The sequence below is a fragment of the Phoxinus phoxinus genome (genome assembly GCF_949152265.1).
Source record: "Phoxinus phoxinus genome assembly, chromosome: 15".
Classification (NCBI taxonomy): Eukaryota; Metazoa; Chordata; class Actinopteri; order Cypriniformes; family Leuciscidae; genus Phoxinus; species Phoxinus phoxinus.
Genome location: NC_136890.1, coordinates 4,279,587 through 4,300,681, shown reverse-complemented (window position 1 = coordinate 4,300,681; position 21,095 = coordinate 4,279,587). Strand labels below are relative to the sequence as shown.

Sequence of the window (21,095 nt, the reverse complement as noted above, 5' to 3'; positions counted from 1 at the left end):
TACTTTTGATCAATTGAATGTGTACTTGCTGAAGAAAAGTATTAAAAAAATGTTAGTGTATTATCAGGACAAAAGATAAAACCATTTTTAAATAATATATTTTAATAATATGTAATATAACATTACAGCAACGATAATTAGATGTTTTTTTAAATGTAATGAAAATGTAATGGGAAATGTGCTTAATCATCATTTACTGGTTAAACTGGTGGAAGTCACTTCCACATCATTACTAACCATGCATATATACAATACATACTGTTATTCACCCTAAAAACTGTATGTGTTGGGATCATTACCTATATTGTCTTCTCCTGTGGCCCGTTTCTCTTTTCCAATGGCATTTGATTCTTCCGGAAACACACTACACTTCCCGGGATCGACCTTGTGGCTGCTGTCCTGAGAGCTGGTAGGGTCCATGAACACATCCTGCAAGGAGCTGGAGTCCGACATGCCAGCAACACTGTCCTGACTGTGCTCTGATTTAGGGAGAAAATAGACCACACAATTACACTCATTCTCCAAGCCCCTCCTCCGTCCTTTGTAAATATTCATATAATTAAAAAGACCCTTCATTCAGAGCGTTTCAAAGTAGCCCAATTTGCACAAGCCACAAATCAACACAGTCGCCCAGATGAATTGTGTAATAAACTCCTCCAATGGACACAGAGCTGGAAACATTTGCAGGGATGAGATGATTACGAATGGCAGCTATACAGCACCTGAAGAGCAGGGAGGCTTATCTTAGGACAAGGATTTGGATTACGATGTAGAGAAAGTGAAATCGTAATTCTGTGCCCAGGAACGTTTGCTCTCAATCTCTACAAATTAAAGGAATCGTAATCGAGTGCTGCAGGAATGAGTCCTAAAGCCTGGAAACCAGTTAGCAAGTCAATGGGTTTTTGGTTGAATGTCTGAAATAAGGTCTGTAAACACAAGCTCAAAATATGTTCATGTTTTATTCTATGACAGAACACACATCAGTAATACCCACTCGTGATTTTAAATGGGACTAGAGGTTGAAACGGGTGAACTCATCTACTCGATAATCCGCTTTTACAACCTTAGTCCGTTTATACTCTCACTCGAGATTTTCAATAAACATTGAAAGTTGTCAGAAGCTTAATGATGGTGACGCTGAAGTCACGTGACCGTGGTGTAGTTAGCTTTTAGCCCAACTTTTTCTTCTGGTGATTGTATTTAGGCTTCAAAAATCATAAAAGTTGTTAATTTGTGCAAATTATCTTGATAAACAAGACATGTTAGAATAATACATTTTACAATAATACAATCCAATTCTCACTATTGCCTGACTATTAACTATGACTTTTGCCTCAAACTCCTTATTAATGCTTATTAATAGTGAAGGTAGTTGTTAAGTTTAGGTATTGGGTAGGATTATGGGATGTAGAATATGGTCATGCAGAATGTGTGCTTTTGTAAGTACTGATAAACAGTCAATATCATAGTAATATGCATGCTAATAAACAACTAGTTCATAGTGAGAACTGGACCCTAAACTAAAGTGTTACCTACATTTTTGTAGGTCACAATAATTATTTTCTGGAAAGTCAATGGAAAAATCCACAGCCCTATTCAGACGGGACAAGTTTTTTAAACAACGTTTGAGTTAAAAATCACTAGACGTCTTTGATTTCATGTACCGATTTGGAAGCACCAACATCAGTGTTTATTACAGAAGTGGGAGTGTGTGTTTTCTAGATGTGGCCGTTACAGAAGGTCATGTGCTGTCTTTTAATTTATTATTTGTTGATATCATTTTAATTTATTACTTTAAAAAATGAGTGGCTGTTTATAATAAATAAGTGAGCAGAGAAATCTAGACAAGTATCTTACCTGACCCTGAAATTCAAATTTGACTATTTATATATATTTTTCCGTCGGATACCATCCATATTGAAAGTTAATGAAAGTACGCTGAAGATTGGTGCGCAAACGGTAGCTCGGGTAGGTCAAAAAAACATGAGGAGAAGCGTTAGGATAATACACCACCACCAATCACAAGCATTCGCATTCGGACGGGATTAGTCTTCACAGAGGACGGTTGAGTTTCACGAAAACCAGTAGGCAATTTGCCCTGGAATTTTTTACAGAGGTTGCGTGAGAAAAACAGACTAGGCAGATTCGGCTGGGTTTATAATCACTAAGTACGTCTGCGAAGCGAATTTCTCTAACGACCCCCTGGAAAACTAGCCGCGTCCGATTAGGGCTCTAGTGGGCTTTTGTGGAGGGAACCAGCGTGATGCTAACTTACGTGTTGGCCTACAAACAAAAAAAGTAATCCCTGCAGCACTATTTTTTTTTCCCACAAGATTAAAATGAAAACTTTACTTGAAGGGGTGTGCATAAGACTGACATGACACCTTCATAATCATGACATAGGTGAGGTTTTATGCATGTTTATGACAACTGTCATTAAGGGTCATTCGCTCAATTATGACATTTTTAATGCAAATGTGACATTGTTTGAGATGTCTTTGTTATGCCAACTTGACATAAACCAATACAACATAACCTGTCAGTGTCTTTGTCATGACAACTTGACATTACCAAGACAACATAACCTGTCATAAATATGTCATAAACATGACATAGCAGATTAATGATCAAACCTAAGAAACTACTTAGCTTTATGGATTGAATTTGTCATTAAAATGACATTTTAATGACAAATGCAGTTTGTACCACTGTAGTTGGGGTCAAAAAAAACATTTATGACACAGTTATAATGGCCTCATGACAGCCAATGTCAAAAACAACCAGTTAATGTAATGTTAACCCATAAAGCTAAGTGCTTTCATAAGTTTGATAATGAATCTGCTATGTCATGTTTATGACATATTTATGACAATTCATATTGTCTTGGTTTATGTCAAGTTGTCATAACAAAGACATCTCAAACAATGTCATATTTGCATTAAAAATGTCATAATTGAACGAATGACACTTAATGACAGTTGTCATAAACATGCATAAAACCTCCTTCATATTCATAACATGTGTTATGTCATGATTATGAAGGTGTCATGTCAGTCTTATGCACACCCCTTCAAGTAAAGTGTTACCAAATTCTGTCATTATTTATTCAACATCATGTTGATCCAAACCCATATTACTGACTTTCTATTGTAGAACACAAAATGTTGTAATGATTTGCTCCAACCTGCTCTTTTTCATATAATATATGTTAGAGAAAAAAAAGGGGCCCAAAAAAGTAGTCTATAGGGCTTTTCACGACACGGTGTGGTGTAAGAATGTTACTTAGTTCATTTAGATGCTTAGCAACGGACAACCAATAGCGTGCCTTATTCACATGCTAGTTTGGACAGTCACGGAAACACTGCCGGTTGTATGAACAGTAGTTTCAGTGTTTGAGCGGGGAAATGTCAAATGGCAACAGAAAATGTTTAATTCTTACCTTTATAGTCCAATCATAATAATCTGCCATTTATAATATTAGGATGTGCAATGTACAAGCCTTTATGTAAATACATTGCCTGCAGCGTTTGTCCAATCAGTGACCCTGACATTGCAAATATGCAAATAAGGTCTTTAACCCATGGGTTTAGGAATGTACAGTGTGAAACAACAGCTTATGAATAGCCAGAATTAATTGTTAACCTCAGGTAAATAATGAGCAGTGTGAAACGTCAATCAAGATAACACCGGATTCGGTTTACTTGGGTTGTGTAAAAAGAGTGAAAAGCCCTTAAATGACATATTCCAAGCGTTCTGGTGCAATTTATGTGAGGAAAAGACTTAAATTTAAGTAGTAATGCACTGTTAATATTTCCTTTCCACGTTAATTCTCAAATCTCATTCCTACTTTAGCATATTCAAAAATGTTGTCTCGCATTCGGTTTCAAGACATGCGAGAACAGATGGTGTTTTGGCATCAGAAGAGACTTATACATTTTTAGGTTGTCATATCCATCGGTGTATAAAAAGAAATTCTGCATGGACATTCTCCCTTATTTCTCCTTTTGTGTTCTACAGAAGACCAACAAAGTCATACTGGTTTGGAAGGACACTATGTTGAGTAAATGTTTAAAGAACTTACATTTTTTTGGGTGAACTATCCCTTTAACAGGTACAGTGTGTTATTATCCAGGTCTGAGGGCAGAGGTTACAGGGCATAACTACAGGGAACATATTTCAATGCAGTGTTGAACCCTTACTAGGGCTTTGGGGTAGCCAGCCTGCTCATGAGGAAGACCAAAGCGCTTAAAAATATTGTGCTTCTCAGCAAGCCCAGAAAAGAAAGTTAATGTGAATTCCTCTTGTGCTGCCCACAAACAAGTAGAAAAAGCCCCTGAGCATGCTGGGAGTGTCAGCATTTGGCACAGAGAGTAGAAATTCATTAGCACACACACCATCACCTCCATGACACTACAAAGTGCAGTGGCAACACCAACGTCCCCTCCTCCAGAGAACGCCAACGCACCCGAAGGGGGGAAATGGTGCTGCGTCAGCCCAAAATTGCAGCTTCCTGCAGAGCGCATTAGCAGCTATAGGCCAACACTGCCAGGAGGACCATTAGTTGGGCTGAGACAGATTTCATCAGGAGCTCGAGAGCATGTTAAAGACGCAATGAGAGTCTAGACGTGACCTGGGTGTGTGCTGGGAAGTGTTGGGCAGGAAAAATGAAAGAGATTTTTGTTTCAGAAATGATTAATGTGATTAAGGGTGGAAATCACCAATAGAGTAAGAGTGATATTTAAATGCACAGAAGAAAAGGACTTTTGAAAAATAAAACAAAGGTCAAGTGCTACTGCAGTTTGAAGCACCTGCATAACTCTGATGTGGCCCACAGTAAATATTAGAACAGGGTTCGGTTCACCTTCCTCAAAAGCAGAGCGCTCAACAAACTATCATTTTGATATAGAGGTTACAAACACTGAGAATTAAGACTTAAGAATATTGACCAATAATAGAGCTCAACAGTAAGCTTACTGAAGTAAAAAAAAAAAAAAAAAAGACATTTGAAATCTTCATTGTGATGTACTTTTCAATGTACATTTATACAAAAATATATACAAAAAGTGTTTAATTGCACATTCTCAATGAAATTTGTCAATCAAACATGTCATATTTCAACATGATAGCTAGGTAAGGCTAGCTAAAGAAGGCAGAATGGAAAGTATTTTCCATTCCCTCTGCAGAGGTACACTATATGGACGAGTTAAGATGCACCTCTTAATTATTGAATTCAAGTGTTTCAATCAGTCGCATTCCCACAAGTGTATTAAATCGAGCACCTAGCCATGCAGTCTGCATTTACAAACACTTGTGAAAAAAGAGAGCTCAGAGATTTCAAGCATGCTACTGTGATAGGAAGCCCTTTTTGCAATAAGTCAGTTTGTGATATTTCATGCTAGATATTCCACGGTCAACTGTAAATGGTATTACTGGTAAGTGGAGGTGTTTAGAAACAGCCGAGGAAGTGCTGAGGCGCATGGCGGATACAATTTGCAAAATATTTCATAGCTTTAGAGTACAAAACTTCCACTGGCATTAAAGGATTAATTCACTTAAGAATAAAAATTTCCTGATAATTTACTCACCCCCACGTCATCCAAGATGTTCATGTCTTTCTTTCTTCAGTTGAAAAGAAATTAAGGTTTTTGAGGAAAACCAGGATTTTTCTCCATATAGTAACTTCAATGGGGTCCAATTAGCCTGGGAAGACCAGACGAACTTCTGGCAAATTTGAGATTTGCTCTGCAAGTCCGTCTGGCCAAGAGCCCATTTCCAAATTTCCCAAATCGAGGCACCAATCACAAAAGTTGAGGCGGCTTTACACAATGACGATCGCTCTGATTGGTTTTAGATCTATCCACTTGCGCCCAGAGGCATTTGAGTGACGTCCGTTGGTGACGCCCCTTTGGAAATGGGCTGTGAATGAACCTTCCCCAGACCCAGAGTTACAACTGAGAAGAGTCTGGTGTTAACCAGGCTAGGGTCCAATAGTTTCAAGGTCCAAATTGCAGTTTCATTGCAGCTTTAAAGTCTCGATACGATTCCTTTTTAACCACAAATGCTCTTCTTGCACGTCCACGACTTCATGCATTACGTAATCACGTTGAAAGGTTGCGCGTGTTCCGGTTAAAAAAAATGTAGGGTAGGGCGAACAACTGTCATTTTCTTCTCCAACTTCAAAATCATCCGATATCATTGTTTTTTTTGTTTTTTTGTAAATGCCGTATGACAGTCTTTGCACGTTCGCTTTGTAAACACTAGGTCGGTACTTCAGCCTACGTCATGCGTGACCTTTCAATGTGATTACGTAGTGTGTGGTGCATCACAGCTAGTGCAAGATGAGCATTTGTGGTTAAAAAGTTTTTTGTTTTTTTTAGAAAATGACAGATGGTTTGGCTAGGTGAGGCCCTTATTCCTCGGCTGGGATCGTTTGAAGCTGCATTGAAACTCACATCTATGTGTTATATGTCCACTATATGGAGAAAAAAATCCTGGAATGTTTTCCTCAGAAACCTTAATTTCTTTTCGACTGAAGAAAGAAAGACATGAGGGTAAATTATCAGGAAATTGTAATTCTGAAGTGAACTAATCCTTTAATATCAGCACTAAAACTGTGCGGCGGGAGCATCATGGAGTGGGTTTCCATGGCCGAGCGGCTGCATGCAAGCCTCATCACCAAGAACAATGCCAAGCGTCGGATGGAGTGGTGTAAAGAACGCCGTCACTGGACTCAGGAGCAGTGGAAACCTGTTCTGTGGAGTGACGAATCACACTTCTGATCGGCGAGTCGGAGTTTAGCGGATGCTAATTTTCTAATGACGCAGTGTGTTGGTTTGCTTAAAGGCTTAAAACTCTGTATTGAACAATCTTCTGAAATGCATGGAAGTGCATGGTCACTGTTGAGCTCTATGGTGTTCAGGGTGCTTGATAATAGCTGTTGCTAATACTTTGGGGAACTTAAGCCCTGCTTTTGAGGACTTTTGAGGAATGATAGGTGAGCCGGCAGTTTTGTACTATTGGTTGTGCGAGGAAAGGCGTCTGTACCATACGCAGATCCTGGCCGCAAAGCAGAGAGACACACGCAGTAGTCATGGTCATGTGAGAAGTCAGCTGTTGAGGAAAGTCAGTTTAGAACATTTTTCATAACCTGGACTCAGAAAAGCCATACAGTTGTGTATATTTTTGGGTACCATTGTGGTGTGAATACAGCAGATCTTTCATGTTCTGTTCTGCTGAGAAATGGGTAGCATTTTAGAGGTTATTCAAGTGAATCTCACAAAAACCTAGCAAGATCATGTATTTAACCACCTTTTTGGTGGAAATTGAGCTTAATTGTGTTGAAAATGATGCCTTAAAGCAAAAAAAACGGGCTTCATTTTCTTTATTGAAAAAGAAAAAGGGTTATCCTTTGATTTTAAGTTGAAATGTGACCTGCATTGTGTTTTCGTGACATTCACTTCCCTTCATTAAAGGGATAGTTCACCCCAAAATTTAAATTGTCATCATTTACTCACAGTCATGTTGTTCCAAACCTGTATGAGTTTCTTCAGTTGAACACAAAAGAAGATGTTTTGAAGAATGTTGGTAACCAGAAAGTTGATGGACCCCTTTGACTTCCATAGTATCTTCTGTCTCTGACAACGCCTATCAGTACATGCTGACTGGTAAGATCTGATTTATGAAATCTGAATTAAATATAAGTTGAAATTCACGTTTAGTTTTTTTATAAGCTTATCTGGTTAAAAGAACTGAATCAAATGTAGTATATAGTAAAACCACTGTTTTTTAAACAGTGTTGAGCAAACTCTTATTGCTGAAAACAATGTTCAGACTGATTACAAAATTGTTCTGACATAATCCTTTTATCAGGTATAGCATTTGGATATATATTTAGACATGATGAAAAACAACTTAGATTTGAATTCAACCTCTTATTTTCACCCGATTTGCTTCAAACTTCATCAGTATAATGTCAAAACAGAGCAGATGTAGACCTGTGACATGATTCTTGATTTCTTAAATACTGTTGCCCTGGCGACAAGTCAAACTTTAATAATATTCTTGGGAAGTCAATGTGGTCCATCAACTATCTGGTTACTTCAAAACATCTTCCTTTGTGCTCAGCAGAAGAAAGAAACTCATTCAGGTTTGGAACAACATGAGGGCGAGTGAATGATTTTTGGGTGAACTATCCCCTTTAAGGTCCCGATATACTTCAAGCGAAATCGAAGAATGAACTGGTGTGAAAAAACTCACCAAATCAAACTACCATTAATCTGTGGCGCTTATGTAATAGGTTTTCTAAATAAAAGCACTGTTTTTCATGTATAGTGCTGTAATACAGTTCTATTGTATAAAGTGCTGTATAAATAAATGTGACGTGATGTTACTTTACTGGAGTGGCGAATTTCAGAGCTCATGCTAACATATTCACAATGTGTTGGGATGTTTGCTAAGAGTGTATCGCGGCAAGTATTTTTAAACAATCTTGTCAAAGAATGAAAAAGACCTTCGCTGTGAGTTTATCGGGGCCTTTAGTATCAACAAACATACAGAAGGACACTGAATTGATCAAGTCTTGAACTGTTGTATCAGCTTTGATCAATGATGAAAAGCTAAACTCATCCACACACACCAACATTACCAGAAAAAGCAGTTGAAACCTCCCACTGTCTTCACCAAACCACATTATTCAGAACAACCCACAAGAACACTTTCACCTCCCTTGCACAAGTGAGCAACGGCAGACACTTTGATCAGATGTCAGTTTGCACACAGAGCAGTGCGGAGTGCATTGTGGGAAGACTGTTGAATCAGGGTGCTGACCCATCATGCATCCATTAAGAAGCAGCAGGTGTGAAGCAGGTCAGAGGCAGGCAGAGAGGGAGCAGGCAGGAGGCAGCAGGGAGACAGGGAGACTAAAGCAGGCCATGGGAACAACTGAGGAATATGGGCAACATGTCACAATGCTCACCTTGAAAAATCACACTTCAAATCTGCAGCAAGCTGTTGTGAAGGTTTCAGTCAAGCAATGAGATGAGGCCAGCCACAACAACAACAACAACAACATCAAGAACAACCTCAGCTGCACTATATATTTAGGTCGATATATCATTCACAGATAACTGTGAAAATAAAAATGACTATCGATACAGAGAGAGTAAATACAGCCAAATTATTATTTTTTTTTATAAGTACACCTCTTTGCCGTTCAAAAGTACACCTCTTTGGATGTGTTCTTTACTGTTTTTTTCAGGATCTTATGTCATCATGAGCAATCAAGTTATAAACTGTTTAAAAATCCTCTATTTTCCATCCTGTTCCATTAGCAGAATATATGGATTAAACAGACCCTTTAAATGCGAGTATGAGGGTTTTCAAATTTAATCAACAAGACATTACCTTTTTTAGCTCGGCAGTCGCTGTGACTAGTGGTTTTCCAAAGTTACGAGCCACTCAGCATTTTCACTGGCCACAATTTTGACATCGATACCATGGGGGAAAACTGCCATATAGATATTTTTAATATTTTATCATAATTTGTTGGCAGGAATATTAGGCTGCTGTCACTTTAAGACCTGACGCACGGATCCAATATATTGTTACACATACGTTTTCTTTCTCAACTGTTTATGTTCACTTAAAACATAACTGACTGTGTTTATGTGAATTCTTGCCAAGGCCGACATTTTGACATTATTGTGTAGCTTTCCTGTAGCTCAGTGGTAAGGGTTTGTGTGTCACTCGCTGTCGGAGAGATAAGAGAGAGAGAAGAGCAAATATTTTATTCTGCTATTCCACTAACTGAGACCTTTCATACTATATATGACACATCTACATGATTTAACGATTTTTTTTTACTGCTTATGATGATAATATTTCATAAATTGTGAAATAAGTCACACATTTTTCAACAATTAAAGCTGCAGATAAGAGTTGTTCACGTTACCTATATGAATTGTAAAGTTTCAAAGCAATGCATATTTTGTTTCAAGTGCCTGGTTTTATATAATTAGCTTGTTAGTTAATTGTTTTATCTAAAAGGGGTAAATTGCTAAAAGTAAAATGATCTGTATCTGTCAAAACAAGCAGTTATTGTTACTGGCCCAGAAATAACTACATTGATTTTTTTCCGTAATAAATATTGAGTTTCTTGCCATTTAAAGTTAAATAAAATTTTATTGGCTGCTTGTTTTTATTACTTTTCATGTAGGGTAACAAAGCAAAATCTTAACTGGTCCAAAAATTCATAGCTGTACATGAAACATTGAACATGTTCTGATTAGCTTGGATTGTGTTGCGATATTTAGCAGTAAAAAAGAAATATGAAAATACTTACAGGCTAGTATGTAGCAAAATTGCATGATGACAAATACTGATAGCTTTTAATGTAAAAAGCATTAAGTATTATTCTATGTGACCATGCCTTATATAGCTACAAAAACTAATGTTCATTCACAGCCATGCAAGCTAGCCTACATGGTATTTAGCCTGAGCGTTGATGAACACAACAAGAGCTGAGCAGAAGTTTAGCCCCTCACAATCCACCTTAAGACTGACTAAATCTATGAACTGTATTCTAGAAAATGAGCACACCAAGCTGACTTCAGCAACTAGGTCAAAGCCATCATCTGACACGGTTTAAAAAATCCGTTTCATCAAAACAGGCCACAGCAATATTTAATCAAGTGTACTATGCAATGCCCCCTTTTAAACTACATAAAGAACACGTCTGAAACTCAACATATTGCTTATGTTCCTCTTTTGTAAGTCACTTTGGATAAAAGCATCTGCTAAATGCATAAAAGTAAATGTCTTGGCATTATGTACAACTTACCAACTAGTAAATATTTTTGTGCTGCACCATTAAACTTAATAAACTAAATATTTACGGAAGCTTTCGACCAGGAGTAATTAATGGAATAAAATAGCAGACTGACTGAATTGCACCAATAAGCTCTTGTTTTACCTGACAGACTTTAATCCTTTAGACATATATGATAATGCTGACATTTTATATTCACTTACATTATGCAAATAAATTACTTTGTTAGTGACTCTTCAACACAAACCCGTCCTAAACAGCGAACCTCAGAGTGTATCGGTCCGTGTTGTCAAAATAAATCATTTATTGATACTTAATTTTAAGTACAGTTTCTACATATAAAATACCTATTATGTTATTCGTTCAGTAGTATCATATTTTAATGGAAACATATTAGTTGTTAGAATCAAGGATAAACTGAAATTCAGCATTTCAACAACTTCTGCTCACATTGAGGTTAAACGTCATATTATGTGACTAGTACTACGCATTACTTTACAGAGGGTTTACAACCTACTTGCTACGTTCTGCCTTAAGAACAAATGGTGCAACCGAATAAAGTCACAAACTAGCTAGTAGTTACTAAGCATTTAGTATGGACTTAACATTTTAAATTAAGAAATAACTTACAAAATGCTGGTGCAATCCAACCCTAAACACTAAGAGTAAGTTACCACAAGATGGGAAGGAAGAAGAGCATGAAGCTTTAAGCAATCACAACAGATGAAAAATGTATCTGTACTAAAATATGGCCACACACAAAAAAAACTGCATAGCTTCTCCACTTCTGACCCAATTAATCTTAAAAATGTTACAAATGACAGCAATCTGGTCTGGTCAACCAGAGATGACATATGGTTACATACAGTACAAAATCAGCAGAGCGTAGCTCCCACTAGAGTCAGCTAACATCTGCTGCCGCCTTATATTGTACTGTTCAAATAATACTACAAATCAGATAACACCATGGTTTACTGGGAGAACAACAGCGAAGCACATTCATAATCGGTGCAGGAATGGCACGAGCAAATAAAATGGCGAAAAACACAAAATTATTGTAATTCGCTGGACTGGGTGCACAAAATGTGAATTGGGAAGCGTGAACAACAAAGAATGAAAATCTGATTTCGTCACTTGGAAGCAAACAATGACATTGGCTACGTCCACATTAATCCGGATATATTTAAACACGCCATTTGAGTTTTAAAACGCTCTCCCCACTAGCATTTTCCAAAAGCTTCTCGTCCACACTGAAACGCTTCAATCATGCTACTGCTCATGCATAAGATAAGATGTAATAAAAGCTCAGACCAGACATCATAATACTCACGCCATTATTCTGGTATGATCATCTCATTAGAAAAATCTCTCGCCACTTCAGGTCACACCCAATCGTCTATGTCTGGTCTAAAACACAATCGGCCTCATGTTTTGCCGCAGGACAGCAACTGAGAGTACATTTTCTGTCATCTTTGCAGGAATGTGATATGAAGATTGTACGAAGAAACATTTATCTTTAGCCACACTGTGAAAGTGAATATCAGGCACGACAATGCCAGTACAACCATGAATATATCTATGGGTACAATATGCATCACATGACTAAACAAGCATCATCATTTTTGAATACCTCTGTTTTTACGGTCCACACGTCAACGCTACAACAGCGGTTTTCAAATGTATCCACTTGGGAAAGCTCTGCTTTAGTGTGGACAAAAGGCCAAAACAGAGAGAAAACGATGCGTTTTCATTTGCATCCAGATTAATGTGGATATAGCGGAAGTGGAACTGAAACAAAGCGGAAAAAGCGCTGAGACACTGTTAGCAATGTTGCCCATTTTCCCATGATCCTCTATGGCCTGGTGCAGATGGTAAGAGGAGGGGTGGGAGGAGATGTTATTGTACACCAGAGCCCATCATTTAATTCATAGTGGTAAGAACCTTCATCATCCTCATTCCCCCGTGCATGAGTGAGTGAGTGAGTGAGTGAGTGAGATATACTCTGGCCCTGGTACTGTACCGTCCTGCTGCTGCTGCTGCTGCTGCTCCTGCCCCCGCCTGTGCCTCTGCTGCTGGCTTTTACGTTTGACGTAATCGTGGTCGACCGGAGTGACCGAATACGTGGGAGAACTCGCACCTCTCGCACCGTCGCCAGGCAGAGAAGCTGCAGCAGCCACAGATGTGACCGATGAGGAGGTCAACGCTGCCGGACAGGTACTCACGCCAGCCGAAGAGCGCGAGTCTTCATCGTTATTGGATGGAAGCTTTTCCCTGTTGGGAGAAAAGATGATGTTAACAAAATACAAACACTCAAAAATCTAGGAAAAGACCTTTCACACTACAACAGAGGTGTCCAATCCTGCTCCTGGAGAGTTTAGCTCCAACTTGCTCCAAATCCTTGGATCCTGAAGACCAGTTGCATAAACTTAGCCATTATGTTAAGATCTAGTATAACCCACTAGCAGTTAGTCAAGGGATGGTTAGTCTTACTTTCCGGTATCAGACTAGGCCAATATACGTTTTTATGTACAGTAACTGACTGAAAAGTTATGAAAAATGTATGACTAACTTAAAAGACTAGTCTGAGCGGTCTGAGTGGTTTATGGAGCCAGTTCGAAAATCGCTGTGTGTTCATTCACTATTCCCTACATTAGTCCACTAATATAGTTTAGTGGAATTCACTAATCAATTGAAACTTTGCAAACTGGCAGCTCCAGTAGATTTATCTTGAACTCTGTCATGGAAACTAGCATGATTAAACCGTCATTTAACAATTTAATCATTTGTTTAATAAATTAAAAAGGAATTTATGCCTGTATGATATTATTCTGGACCAGCGTTTTGGAAAATAGATGGATGGATGATTGATTGAGCTGCGGATCTCAGTGCATTATGGGTATTCTCTAACCGTTAAGCGTTCATCAGTTGTACACTCGTTATTGCGGAGCATTGTGGGATTGAATGAGTGCTCTCGATAATGTCCACTATGGTTTCAGACACCACTACAAATGGCTGTTTAATTAGGATGTTTAACTAATGGCCTCCAGGAGCAGGACTGGACACCCCTACACTAGAAACAAATATCCAGTTCAGTCATGAAACTCTGTGTCCAAAAGCTTAGGCAGCTGACTTATTATCTAGCTGTTCTTTCTATCAAAGTCAAATTGACATTACACTTTACACACAAAGGTACCTCCCGAAACTGAGGTACAGAATGGTTTAATGATCTACAACAAAATATGGAGAGCTTTGGTGAGAACTAAGCACAATAGCACCTATTTAATTACCACACTACTACAAAAGGGAAAAAAGTTTTAAACAAACTGACAACCAACCTCAACTTTCAGACAGCATCTTAATTTTATAGCTAAATTGTCAGGGAATCGAATGCACAGGATAGTGGGACATCGATCATACACAGTGAGAGATACATGTATGCTGCCTTCAAAAAGCAATCAGATAAAGGTATCTTAGTAGACATGATGTGATATAATCATGGGATTCTGACATGCCTTGTTGCCTTCCTACCTCCAAATGCTCAGCGAAGACAGATTTTTTCAGCCATAGACTGATAGGTCCTTTACATGCAATCTGTTTGCAATCACATGATTTACTACACAGCACAAGCTGACCGGCCACTGCTGTATTTGCAGGCAAAGAGATTCCTCACCATTTAAACATGCTGGTTCAGTGTTCACTGTAAGCTGGTTCCTCTGAACCCCTCCACCTCCCCCAGCTCCACCTGTCTAGATCTGCTACGGGATTTAGTTTGTCTAGTCATGCAAAAGCAGCAGCATATCTTACATGCTCACAGCAGTGTGTCTGTGCATCTATTGACAGTAGCAAGTACATACTTGCTCTGTAGCAGCAGCAGTAGCGTGCATAGCAGATCTAGTCCGCAAGATCAAATACATTAACATTATAAAACTGTTCCGAAGGCTGTCATGATCATGTCTGGGACAACTAAAATTATTAATAACTAACTTATTGAGTTAAAGGTGAATAATATGCCCATTTTCACAAGATGTAATATAAATCTATGGTGTCCCCAGAATGTGTCTGTGAAATTTCAGCTCAAAATCCCCCCCAGATCATTTATTATATCTTGTCAAATGTGCCCTTTTTTTGTGTGTGAGCAAAACCGTGCTGTTTTTGTGTGTGTCCCTTTAAATGCAAATGAACTGCTGAGAGACTGCTGGATACATTTATGTAGTTGTTGTTGCGTTACATTGATTCATCTCATCGACTTGCATGTACCGTCATGTTTAACTTTTACACAAGTTGACAGTTCCCTGAGGTCTTTTTAAGACAGCTGTGACATTGTTCGGTTAAAGTGTCCTGTGGTCGTCTGTGCTCAACGACAGAACAGTTTCATGCTCTGCTGGCACTTTTGCCATTGCATTAGAACTGGTCACTGTTGTCACTAGCAAAAACCAAATGGCGTGGAATGAGTGGAAACGTGCAGTTAAAGGAACACACCCCTTTTTTTGGAAATAGGCTCATTCTCCATCTCCCCTACAGTTAAACAGTTGCGTTTTCAAATCCATTCAGCCGATCTCCGGGTCTGGCGGTAGCACTTTTAGCATAGCTTAGCATAGATCATTGAATCTGATTAGACTGTTAGCATCTCTCTCAAAAAAATGTCCAAAGAGTTTTGATATTTTTCCTATTTAAAACTTGACTCTTCTGTAGTTACATTGTGTACTAAGACCGACAGAAAATGAAAATTTCAGATTTTTAAGGGGCGGTGATATTATAATAAGATCCTCTGCCTATGTCACAAGGGGAGTGAAATCTGATCGGCTTATTTTTTGACATGCTTGCAGAGAAAGGGTTACCAAACAGTTGCTATGTTTATTTTTCACGTTTTCTGGGTTGGTCAATGCACCGGGGCCCCGATTATAGCACTTAAACACGGAAAAGGTCAGATTTTCATGATATGTACCCTTTAACAGTTTTGAATTTTCTAAATCAATCCAGAAGAATTTGAGGAAGAATTGGGATTCAAACTCGAGTTAACTTTTAGCTCGCTACTAACTACCGCATGATCTGGTGAATGAATAGTGTGTAATGTCAATGTTATCGCTGCTCCTCTTTTTAAAAGTTTGTCAACATACAGCTGAAATCAGTTGAAATCTGAATCTTAGGGGATAGTTTTACAATCTTTCTAAACTCCTTGTGGCTCTTGAGAGTGCAAAAGGTTTGTGATCATACTTGTCGCTGCTGGATTTGGGCGTTGTCTTCTCCTCTCCTCGTGCAAAGGGTCCGACGGCAGCTTCCGCGAGCATGCTGAAGAACACCTCGTAATCCATGAACTTCATCTGCTGCTCAGACACTTCACCACCGTCTTCCTCATTCTCCAGCAACTTCAGAATGGTGGCGCTCAGCCGGAAAAACAGCTGGCAAGTTGTAAGAAAATTAATTCCCTTACTCAACTGACGTCTTTTGTTGTACAACACTAGTTCATTACCGCTCAAAAGGGTTGGATTCATTATGTGTTTGTTTGTTTTTTAAGGTGAGACACGGCAGGCAAAAACATCGTTTTTTTTTTAACTGGTCAATTTTGAGATTTTGGGCTATTTGTCTTCAATAACATGTCTTCTTTCAGACTTGTGGTGAAAAAAAGTCCAAAATACACATTTAGGTCTTTATTTTACTGCACTTTGTTTATTTGCGTCTGTAGATTTCTCAGAAATTCAACAAAAGTTGGCGTTATAAATCATCCCGCTGCTCCGGGATCACTGTCTGCTTCCTTTAATCTCACACACTGCTGGAAAGCTCTCTCCTTTACAATGCTGTCGGATCCAAATATGGTAATTTCCTTTTAATCAGCAACCAATCGTGAAAGTACAATGGGCATTTAACTCTAAAAGCGAAATCTCATTGGCTGATGTCAATTTCTGACACCGTATTTCGTTCAGATGCATCACGTGACGCGCTCTGACATTTAGATGTGTGTTTTTGACTGTTTTTCTGCTCAGTTAAAGGTCATAAATGCTGTGTTTATAAGTTTTGATGTGATTTAGGTGGTTTGTATTATTGTTGCTAATGATTTGATGAGATATTGTGTCTGTAAATAGTTGTTTCCACTAAAAAAAGTATGATTTTTTGCATTACAAATCTTAAAATGCCTTTTTTGTCATTCTCCAATAGAAACATCTCAGCCTATGTAGCACCGATGTACACCAAACTCTCCAGTTATACACTTAGCAGTATTCTGATAATATGTTCAGAGGGATTTGTTAATAAATCATTCCTGGCCTGATTTATGTGACATTTTAATAAAAAAAATATGGCGAAACTCAATTTTGTTAAGGCTATGGACAGTATATTTAGATTTCCTAGGTAATGAAAGAATATATCCTGAACTCCCTCTGAACATTTTTTCATCTTGTGTGTAATCAAAATGAAAAAAGAATTTTGCACCTGGCTTTATCATATGTTCAGATCTATCTACCGAAAATATATGCAAAATTGCACATATTTAATGAGATAATGCATAATTTGCATAATTAAACATACAGATTTCAAAAACTTGTAATACATTTTTTTATGAACTTGTGTAAGTAATCAACTGAGGAAGTTTCATGGTGATATCTATTATTTAAAAAGTTTACCCAATTCACCTGTAGTGTCTCGCCTTAAAGAAATCAACACTTTTATTTAGCAAGGATGCATTTTCAACATTGATGATAATTAGACATCTTTGAGCAGCAAATCAGCATATTATACTGATTTCTGAAGGATCATGTGACACTGAAGACTGAAGTAACGATGCTGAAAATTCAACTTTGCCATCATAGAAATCATTTAAATACATTAAAATAGAAAAAAATGATAAAATATTAAAATACATTGTAATAATATTCCACAATATCACTGTATTTTTAAACAAACAAATGGTCGGTACAATTTTTGAAAGCAATCTCGTCTGCTCACCAAGCTTGCTTTCATAAACGTTTTCAAAAATTGCACCGACCTTTTGAACAGTAGTGTCCACCACACTGCAAACCACTACATACCTCTAAGGCCTCCATGGCGAGGTCAGGTGGGTTGTGGTAGTGGATTTTGCGTGGGTATCTGGCGGCCTCCTCGTGCAGGTAGTGTGCAGACTGCAGAAATATGACACAAGAGCTGTAATGAGATGTGTCGGACTGTGGGGAACTCGGAAGCCGCTTTTACACCATCGACGGCTTCACACGGTTCATCAATTTTTCTACATTGTATCCAACAGGAACTGACTGAATGTGACAAATACATACCAGAATGGAGCCAGACCTGAAGGTGAATTTGCAGTCAATTGACTGACAGCACACCTATGTCAGAGAATGTCCTAATCATTCTCAAACTGTATCATTGAACTAGTGCCATGTTAGATTTACTCAACCACGGCAACAGACGGCACACAATCTCAATAGCCGATCAGATTCTCCACCGGGTCAGTCATAGCCGAGATTAGAAGATCACCTTTTTGTACAGCTGCAGGTAGTCTTTGGGCGGCAGCTTGCGCTTCTCTGCGATCTTTCCCAGCATGTAGTGAATGAGCCACTCCTCCTCATCGCCGTCACAGCGAGAAGCTCCACGAAAGCACTGCGATGACGTCTCCAACATTGAGTCTCTGCGCTCTTCCATCTACAAACACAAGCAAACAGAAACAAACAAGAGTCTCTTATTTCTTGTCGCAACAGCAAACACTCTCGCGCTGCAAACAATCACATGGCTCTCTCTCTCTCTCTCTCTCTCTCTCTCTCAGATAAGTCTTGATTTAAAGTCTCCTTTCAGATTATATACACCTTTCATAACAATACAGATTGTTTCAAAGCAGCTTTACAATGATAACAGAAAAATAATGCAACAGAGTTTGATTCGGCTGTGAAGAAAGTACTCCAGAAAATAGTCCAGCTTAAAGGCACACCGCAGACTTCGTGACCAAAAGATTTGAAACATAGGAGTTATTTTAAATGGTTCCTCAGGCCAATATACAGCGCTTGACACTATCAATGCTCCGAGCGGGGCTGCCCTCTTGAAATACTGCCTATGTAAGTTTGGAGAAGACGCACCGTCTTTGACCACAAGCTCTGATATACTCAAGGAGCTAACGCTTTTGCTGCTATGTTTCCGCCTGCTCGACTTCTGGCCATGGCTGAGGAAAGGAAAAAGTTTAAAACTGCTTCTGAGGCGGCAAAAAAGAGAAAACGCGAGAGGGATCGTGGATGTCTTCTTGACTTTTGTGACAGTGCTGCGGCGCTTGTGGCGCTCGACGTGAAAGTTACAGGTCTAGCGCCCCTAGTGGCCAAAAGTTCCACGGTGTGCCTTTAAGTAAGTTCAGTGATGCTTCATTTCTGTTATAAAAAGTTATTAATTTAGTTTAGAGATGCAATGATTGATCGGCTGGTGACAGGAATTGGGTGAATTTCACGTGATCGGCCATGAGCGGCGACCGGCCGGTCAGTCTGACGTATGCCGATTTTATGCCAGTCAAAAAAAAAGCTGCGCTGCTCACACTCAATTAAAGTGAAAGCACACTTTTGATGGACAAAATAAATATGATTTCACACAAAAGTGGCCAAAATGCACAGAATTTGCATGTCTAGTGTGTTTTAACATGAACTGGAGTAGGCTATGTCAGAAAAGAAAACGAAGACTCAAATATTTTTGAAAATTTACCCATTTAAACTTGATTTTATTATTCAGTTTGGGTAAAAGCGCCAGTGTGGACGGAGGGCGTTTTAAAATGAAAATTTTAAAACTGGATTAATGTAGACGTAGCCTTAATATACAAACAGAAGTACCTGTTTGATCAAGTCCAGGGGAAGTTCGCGTTTCCACTGTTTGAGCTGTCTGGAAGCGAAGGAGTGCAAGGCATAGGACATGGTACCATACTCGATCCAGAGGGAGAGGTTTGAGGAGTCGATCTCCAGAGCCCGTCTGAAGCAGGTCAGCACCGCCAGAGAGTTTTTCCAGATGGGTCCGTCACTCCGCAGCTCATTAGAGTTCAACTTGTCCTGGATGCGACTGGCACGTGCCAATGCCATGCCTGCCCATGAGTCAAACCTACACGAGACATGGAGAGATAGCATATGGCTGTGTGCTTTCATAGGGTCTCTGCGAGGTTCAAATCTAATTTAGGGCTTTTTTTAACACCTGTACAAATTAAATGAATACCATATGAGCAGTGTAGAGCAACTCTATGGATATATCCAAACCATAAAAACAATGATTTATACAACTTTACAGTTCAAATAATCAAACATTTTCATAAAATGATAAATCCTCATATTTCAGCCTTTAAACCTGAAATATTTGTATGGAACAGCATAAATATAGCAGGGGGGAAAAGTGCAATATAAACACTATATAGTAATCCATGTCATTAATTTATGAATTGCTTTGAAACAGTGAGTCTGTAGAACGCGCAACAATGATGTGTTTTGACTTTAAAATGATCCGCGCTTACAAGTAAATAATCGCCTTTTGAAGTTTAATATTCAATATTCGCGATTCATATTTTACTGTTCCCGAAATTAAGACCTCTTGAAATGATAATAAAGATTTTAGTGATAATTATATAATATGCTGTTATTTAATATAATATAATTATTTGATGATAATTAAAGGTCCCATGACATGGGGTTATTATATTATTTTATAATGTTCGTTGGGTTGCCCTTATAATGTTAGTATGTTTTTTAGATAAAAAATAGTCATAATTTAGAAACAAAAGGCATTTTTCCTAGCCCAGTTTTAGCCTCTGATTTGAACGCTCTGTTTGAAGGGGCGTGTCTGTGTGAGACTTCGGTGTAACCGGCCACTGCTGTGATTGGCTGACATGCTTGCATATGAAATAGCTACTTATTACATGTGAAACTCTCTCGAATACTTTTACTACAGTTATTATACGTTTTTACTATTACAGCTATCGAGATTAACAAATCGTCAGAAGTTTTTAAAGTATTTAGATCTATTCCCATCACATAAAATGTTGCTGTGATGAGCATTGGGCAAGCAGATGAGTCTGCTGATCGCGAGAATGAAGATCTTATCATTGCAACGCAGTTTCTGCACTCTCTCTGCTTTCCCCAATGCAAACACGATGCTGTAAATACAGTAAGAGCTTCATGTGCAGTGTAACGTGCGTCATTGATTTCATAACGAGTTTGGCTAGTGTCCAGATAAACTCGATCGCGCTGTGTCCATGAGAAAATGAGCGAGGAAGTATAGGAACGCGTGCGCGCGATTCCTACACAGATTGTTCTTTGATCGCTTTCTG

General features: G+C 38.6%; 1 protein-coding gene across 5 annotated transcripts in view; it reads right to left on the bottom strand.

Moving 5' to 3' along the window:
• The window catches only part of cabin1 (calcineurin binding protein 1), a 139,639-nt gene that overhangs the window by 68,524 nt on the left and 50,020 nt on the right, over positions 1–21,095 (bottom strand). The window contains exons 23-31 of one of the 5 annotated variants that reach the window (XM_079637524.1): positions 19,618–19,879; positions 18,293–18,457; positions 18,088–18,141; positions 17,848–17,937; positions 16,040–16,224; positions 12,846–13,096; positions 7,191–7,229; positions 7,045–7,110; positions 300–479 (exon numbers count right to left, since the gene is read on the bottom strand). In XM_079637524.1, coding sequence (XP_079493650.1) covers positions 300–479; positions 7,045–7,110; positions 7,191–7,229; positions 12,846–13,096; positions 16,040–16,224; positions 17,848–17,937; positions 18,088–18,141; positions 18,293–18,457; positions 19,618–19,879 — 1,292 coding nt within the window. The remainder of the gene's footprint in view (positions 1–299; positions 480–7,044; positions 7,111–7,190; positions 7,230–12,845; positions 13,097–16,039; positions 16,225–17,847; positions 17,938–18,087; positions 18,142–18,292; positions 18,458–19,617; positions 19,880–21,095) is intronic. The other 4 variants (XM_079637525.1, XM_079637527.1, XM_079637528.1 and 1 more) reach the window with 4 other exon arrangements.